Source organism: Spea bombifrons, chromosome 6 (genome assembly GCF_027358695.1).
Source record: "Spea bombifrons isolate aSpeBom1 chromosome 6, aSpeBom1.2.pri, whole genome shotgun sequence".
In the NCBI taxonomy this organism is placed as follows: Eukaryota; Metazoa; Chordata; class Amphibia; order Anura; family Pelobatidae; genus Spea; species Spea bombifrons.
The window spans coordinates 33802721-33810331 of record NC_071092.1 but is presented as its reverse complement, the minus strand read 5'-3'; the positions used below and the strand labels follow the sequence as shown (position 1 = coordinate 33810331).

Sequence of the window (7611 nt, the reverse complement as noted above, 5' to 3'; positions counted from 1 at the left end):
TCTACACTGCAACCATTACCCTTAAAGCTAGGAGTTCTTATTTTCAACATAAATATCCCATTCCTCTTCCTTTTTTCACCGCCTTTCTATTTTGAATTATTATTATTTTATTATTTAGGTAGGCATTTGTTATTGTTGTTGGTGGTGATGTTTTCCTTTCACTGTATTTAAATTAATTTATTTCAGATTAGAGATCAGACCCAGGAGATAGATGCTAAAAAGAGCAGCTTTAGCCCCATAGCCTGAATAAACTGTGTAGATAGGCTAGGTCGTTTCCCATTGGCTTCATGGACAAGACGTCAGATCTCTCCCGCCCAGTCGACCAATGACCATAGAATATGGGCCATTATGCAAAAAAGGTTAGAGTAACCAGGGGCGGGTAGAGGAAGGAGGGGCTGACGCTACAGCCTGGGTTATGACGTCACGGGAGGGAGTCACTGGAGCTGAAGTGGAGAAGGATTACAAGGGATAGGGAGGCTGGAGCTGGGATTCAGCGAAGCAACGTCTGTGAGCAACCTCAACTTTCGAAGAAAGTTCAGCAACTAGAACAGAGCCACCTGAAAGCCTCCTGCCCTCATCCCAGCTTCACCAGGGCCATTAAGATGAAATATATCATTGGGGGATCCGGCTCTGCCACATTAAATTAGACATACATATGTACCACAACCAGCAGTACGTGTGATTGTGTCTGCATCTGACGCGAGGTTGAGCAGTAATTTAATTTCAAATCAACACTTGGTGTCATGTATTTCATTACCAGCCTTAAATAATTCTGTTTTTTTTATATATATATATTTTATACTTAAAGTGTATTTTTACAAACTTGATTTGGTTTGCTTTTTCTGATTATTGCTATTTTTTGTAAACACTTGTCCTGGGAGGAAAAGGAAGATTGCACCACCTAGGATTGTTATGAAGACTTTGGTTTAAGTTATGAACAGCATGGAAGGATCCAGTTTTGGGATAGACACAATATTGTCCAACGCTGGTTCCTGCAGCCCTGGTATGTTGAATGGAGACTTTAGAGATGGGAGGGCGGCGGATTTTAGGAGCCAGGGCCCGCTCTCACCAAGCTCGGAAATAGACACTGTGGGAAGTTCTCCTTCATCTCCTATCTCAGTTACTATGGACCCAACAGATCAGCACCGGCTGGTGGACAGCGCCCATCATCAGCAGCTCCATCACCTACACCACAGCCAGCAGCAGTCCCCACCACAGCAGTCGGCACAGCTGGGCTCTGCTCCCAGGACTTCCACCTCTTCTTTCCTAATTAAAGACATTTTGGGAGACAGTAAACCTTTGGCTGCCTGTGCCCCATACAGCACCAGTGTGCCCTCACCTCATCACACGCCTAAACAGGAGGGCAATGGGTCGTCAGAAAGTTTCCGGCCAAAACTGGAGCAGGAGATCCAAGATGGTAAAGGGAAGGCGGAAAAAATTAGAGAAGACCTTCATACAGACAGCAAAGGACACGGTAAGTGTTTCTGGATTAGACCTGTGGCATTTGGTGGGGAAACGACTTCTCCCGGAGGTATCTTTTGTATCACATTATTATAGTAAAATAAATCCGCGATTTGTCAAGCCGCCTGTGAATAACTTTCTCTTTGACTTGTTATTTATAATGTTCCTCTATTTATTTTCTAATATGTTACCAATAATTTATTATCTCCTTCCTATCAAAAATTAAATAATTTAATTTTTTTCAATATAATTCACCCAGAAATATTAGGCGGCACTGATTGCATTTATGTTAATTCAATATTATTAAATATGTTTGTATATATATATATATATATATATAAATAATTTATAAATATTATTTATATTTTATATATATCCTAAATATATATATTTGGATATATTTTATATGTACAATTGTAGATGAAAATTAATCTCAAATTAGACTTGCAAAATCGCAGATTTTCAATGAGGGATAATAATTATTAATTTTTGGGAAAAATAAATCTTACCATAATTTTGAATATATATCTCTAATTAATATTAAATATACCTCCCTCTCGATTATATTTGATGAGATAAATAAATACCCTAAATTAACCCGACAAATAATTCTTAAAACAAATATAATTTAATTAAAGACAGTGGCTTTTGCCGCAGATCTAACAATTTAGTTTCTGAATGCAGTAATGTTTTAATTTACACACAATCCCTTGTTAATATATGACAGATGACTCCAATCAGCTGTGTTAATTAATTGACTCTGTTTTTTTTTTTATTATTGCCATTGTCCAGAGGTCATAAACTTTCATGTATGCTAATATACAGCTTCATCATTCTCAGATTATTATTAATCAATCGAATATTGTGTTTAATTTTGGTATTGTAGTTTTTTCACATAAGTGATCAAAAACAGATGCACAGTCTGGCCTGGCAATTTTTTTTGTGTGTGTCCTCCCCAGTGGGTCAATTAAAGAGATTATTGTTCTTCCTGCAGGGAAGATAAAGGATTGCTGGAAAAAACTGGTACAAACAGAAATGCTTTTGACATATCGATTTCTGCTCATTTCAGCAAAAGAATATATATATATATATATATATATATATATATATATATATATATATATATGAACAACTATAATCTGGAATATGTTTTTCACTTTACTATCTACTCCACAAAACTAGTAATTTGAGGAAATTTCTCTCCTTTAACCAAAAGGTAACAAGTGTAGTGTGAACAGGAAATAATTTCATAAATACTAAATATTATTTTTTACAAATATATATTCACTTTCTTATTAATTAATAAATGCGTGGATTGTCTGTCTAATCTATTCACTCCTTGTTGTTTAAATGAACTGTGCTTACTGTGGTTTTATGAAACAAATAATGCATTGTAACTTTATTATAAGAACTCCGGAACTCGTTGACATACAGTCTAATGGGTGCTGTTCTTTTTTATGTTCTTGGTTCCTCAGGGACTAAGGAAGAAGGTGATCGGGAGATTACTAGCAGCCGGGACAGTCCTCCGGTGAGAGCCAAGAAGCCCAGGAAGGCGAGGACAGCTTTCTCTGACCATCAGCTAAACCAGTTGGAGAGGAGTTTTGAGAGACAGAAGTACCTGAGTGTTCAGGATCGCATGGATCTGGCAGCAGCTCTGAATCTCACGGATACTCAGGTCAAGACCTGGTACCAGAACAGGAGGTAATGGCAATATTAGAGGCCAAGATGCCACAGAGAATGGCACAGGGGGTAACTGGCAATAGGGAGTAACCGACAGTGAGATAGAGGATGGATGATACAGTTAGGTAGAGATAAAGAGACAAGCACTGGGCGAAAGATACAGACAATGAACGAGAAGAGAATGACTGACAACACGGAACCTCACATTATAATAAGAGTGTGCTGCTCAGAGACAAACACAAAAACGGTACTGCCAGAGACAGCCAAAGACTGAAGGTTGATGCCGAGACAGACGCATAGCACTGACATAAAAAGGGAAGGCAGGAGAAATAAGTTACGTGCTGAGACATGCACACAAACCGAAGATGCGACCGTAAAATGGACACATCCGCAGACAGGCTGACGTAATAAACACACACAAACTGGCAGAGAGACGGACACGCAAAACAACATATGGAGAGTTTGACACAGACACAAGAAAACGAGACAGATAAAGAAAAACAGTGGGACAAACTTAACCTGCCCAGACAAACACCTTCCATGCAATGAACGACATTGACAGACCTATTAACGCAATCACAAAAAGAAAGACTATGCCAATCAAGCCATATACAATTAGACAGGTAAAAATGGCTGGCAAATGTGGAAAGAAATCTAGACAAATATGTAGAATATGTAGAATATAATTAAAATGAATAGAAAAGAAGACAAAAATAATTGAGATTGAAAGATATTTAAATACCTGTCCCATCATGCTCAGGCACAGTATAGCTGAGAATGATAGGAGGGGAAGTCTACAACAAGTGGAGTTCTTAATTATCAAGTTGTTGATGATATACAAATATCTGCACAGGGTTAAGTGTATTTGGACTTATTACCATTTTTATGGTTAACCCTTTGAGTACCACGCAGGGCTGCAATCCATCAGCATTGAATCTCTTTTTTTTTCTCTCCAAATAATATATATGTAAGAAATTACAAGAAAAAATAAGCTTTGATTTAGGAAGTACCAATTCCATCGCATTGAACAATCCGTTAAACACACACAAAACTGATTAGTAATCCAGACCCAAACACAAAACTGCAGAATGAGCTGTCAGTAATATTTATACTCAATCCAGAAAAAGGGGCCCAAATTCGATTTATCTTTCCCATGGTATTTTCTTGGGTGTTTCATATGCACACAAGCAAACCCACAAACTGTACATAACGAGATAAACGCAGCTAATTAATATCTTCAAAGAAAGAAAAAAGCCAACTAGTATACACATGAATAAATAATGACCTAAATTTTGATTACAAAACTAGGGACATATTACTCTTCCTGTGTCTTAGGAGCACACTGGGAAGAAATCCCATTGCAATTTAATTATGCAGTATTGCAATAGAGATTTTTTTTCTATAACTCTGTTTTTCAGAAATTCTAAATCTTCCATTTTCTGCCATTTAATAATTACATTTACACTACAAAATTATAACCAATCAAATGGACATTTGATATTTTGGAAATACTACCCAACAGCTAGAATTAATCAGTTTTGGTTGGATGACCAAACCGATTTTTTTCCCCTTGTACTGAGAAATTAAGTACAGTTCTATTTTCCATAATTTTCTGTCTCATTACATACGGTTTCAGCCACCCTAATTCTGTCGGAAAAGATTAGTGTCATTTGTATGCAATCTAAACAGTATTATATGGGCCTGTTTATTAATTCTGCATCGGGTTTTTTTTGTTTCCACCAGCTCGCAGGCTTTCACTGACACTAAAATTTGGCAGAATAATTAAAAAAAAGCGTGACATTTTTTCTCAGAAATTAGTTTTTAGGAATTGTCAAATCACAGTAAAATGAGACCCTTGACATTAAACTGCTAGTACCATTTTGATCTCTACAGACAAGTTTATTTCCTCTTTAATTATATATTGTATATTATATTTTGGATATTTAAAGCATATTATCGGATTGTTAGAGGAGAATATCGTAGTCACATAATTTTTATAGGACAGCAAAGGAATTTAAATCACATTTCAATTGATATAGTAAAGCAAAACAAAAAATGAGAAGGACTTATTTATTTATTAATGCACGGAACATTAACGAATATATGCGTTATTCTAGTGTCTGAATGCATGCCTCATAATATCTAGCAAACAGTAGAAAGGAAACTAGAAAACGAATAAGCAATTTAAGAAGGTATCATCCGACTGGGGTTGAGATCAAGGTCTAGAATCGACTTGCTTTAAGAAAATCCAGATCATCTGGTGCGATTTAGGAACTAACTCTCCATAAAAGCGCATCACGGTCAATAGAATTCTACTTGATAACAAAAGCGTATCTAGACCGACCTCTGAAACAGAATAACATAATATGCAGGTATTATCTGTAACAGTCTGTTCTTTTTGAGGGGATATTCTGGTATTTTGGTCTCTGTGTGGGTAGCTCCAAATAACCATTTTTTTTATTTATTTGTTTTGCTTTAGGACAAAGTGGAAGCGTCAAACTGCGGTCGGTCTGGAGTTGCTGGCCGAAGCTGGAAATTATTCAGCTCTCCAGAGAATGTTCCCCTCCCCATATTTTTACCACCCCAGCCTTCTGAGCAGTATGGACAGTACGACCGCTGCGGCCGCTGCGGCAGCTATGTACAGCAGCATGTATAGGACTCCTCCAGCCCCTCATCCACAGCTACAGAGACCACTAGTCCCCAGGGTGCTAATTCACGGCCTGGGTCCTGGGGGGCAGCCAGCTTTAAACCCCCTGGGTAACCCAATCCCAGGTACTCCTCACACACGGTGAAGCTAACAACACCTTCTTCACAGCACAAGCACATTCTATACAGACCCTCACAGCAGATCCACAATTACAGACAAATCTGGATAAAGAGATGACATCCAAAACAGGGACAATGGAGCCCATATATGGACATCGCTACAAATACATTATGAACTCTACTTATTTAGAGCAGGGACACTAAAGCTGGCAACTCAAGAAAGACAACAATGTTGCAAAAAAGATGAAGGAAGAGATGAGATTTGGCGAAGAAATATTTAACTAAAGGAGAGCACTCTATGCGATGAGGGTTAATAAAAGAAGTAAGAAGACGCCTGGAAGGATCAGCTCCACAGATCCAGAAGGAGACCTAGGGAATGTACTGAAGGATAGCAGGGACTTTGCACTCATTTCATGTGTGCGTGTTCATTCCCAAAGTGGCATGCTCCGAATATAAAAAAAAATGTACATTTAGAAAAATAAGACTGTAATATATCATATTTATTATATGTTGTCTTAAAAACAAACAAACAAAAAAGATCACTGCTATCCGTTAATTCCTTTTCATTTGGAGCCCGTTACAAAAATGCTTAGATGAAGGATATAGGTTTTTTTTTGAGGTGATTGAATTTAAAAAAAAAATAAAATATATCTTTTTTTAACAACAGCTGACGTTAAAAATGATTTTAATAAAATAATCTGTACAGTAAAACAATGCGATCTCATTTAAAATGTGTGTGAAACATACGCTATCTATCATCTGTGCTTATAGTGTGTCAGTGTACATGTGTGTGTGTTTGTAGTTTTGCGGAATCTAGTTTGGATTTTTTTTTTCTCTAAAATTATTATTTTTTTGTTTACAAGAATAATTGATTTAATTATTAGATGTAGCCGCCGGCTGCAGCGTGTCCTCGTTTTTTTTATTTTAATATGAATTTTAAACACGTTAATGAGGAAAATGAGTGATTTGTAAGGTTGGGTGGCCTGCCTGGGAACTGAGAACGGGCATCCCGGCTTGGCAGCTGTTCCAAGGAAGGAGAGGAGCCCAAGAACAGACAGTAAGCGAGAGGGGACTCTGGGTGAACTATTACATAGTCTAATTTAAACAAGAGAGGATGTATGTAAACACAGGCACATATACAGTGCTTATACAGCTCACACATAACAAATTATAATGGGAAGGGATGTATGGCAAATAATATGTGAAAAGGATACTTAAAATTTATAAGAAATTTAGACTTCACATAATTTCTAAAAATGCACATGGGCATATTCAGTGATTGTTTATTATTGATATTATTAGTTATTCATAAATCATGCAAATATTTTTTTCATTAATTACATTCGCAACGCTGCCAGATTATATTTTACTAAAACGAGCAAATTATTTATTTTACTCTTGTAAAAAAAAACAAAAAAAAACAAACATTTTTTCATGTTATGAAAATATAAAAATATTTAAAATATATAAAATCACAAAATAACTGAAGGTAGAATCTGCAGTTACAAGTTGTCATTTACAGTCCTGTTGTCTTGCTCCATTGGCCACAATTTATCAGCGTTGGTTCTTGTAACCTGGGACCCTTTAAGGTGAAACACAATATTTTCTTCCATAAAATTAGAAAGATATACAGCAATTACATATAAAAGATTCATGTGTTGTGAAATGCTCCAAGGGTTGTAGAATGTGGACCTTTATTCTGAT

General features: G+C 36.6%; 1 protein-coding gene across 1 annotated transcript; it reads left to right on the top strand.

Moving 5' to 3' along the window:
- Positions 1-511: 511 nt before the first annotated feature.
- Positions 512-6621, top strand: BARHL2 (BarH like homeobox 2). The gene is made up of 3 exons (XM_053469989.1): positions 512-1474; positions 2937-3162; positions 5621-6621. The coding sequence occupies exons 1-3, from the start codon at positions 934-936 to the stop codon at positions 5931-5933; spliced, it is 1080 nt and encodes a 359-aa protein (XP_053325964.1). The 5' UTR covers positions 512-933; the 3' UTR covers positions 5934-6621.
- The last annotated feature ends 990 nt before the right edge of the window (positions 6622-7611 follow it).

Coding starts and splice junctions, on each gene's coding strand:
- BARHL2 (XM_053469989.1), top strand. CDS start 934: ATGAACAGCATGGAAGGATCCAGTTTTGGGATAGACACAATATTGTCC. Junction 1,475..2,936: donor TACAGACAGCAAAGGACACG/GTAAGTGTTTCT, acceptor TTGGTTCCTCAG/GGACTAAGGAAGAAGGTGAT. Junction 3,163..5,620: donor ACCTGGTACCAGAACAGGAG/GTAATGGCAATA, acceptor GTTTTGCTTTAG/GACAAAGTGGAAGCGTCAAA.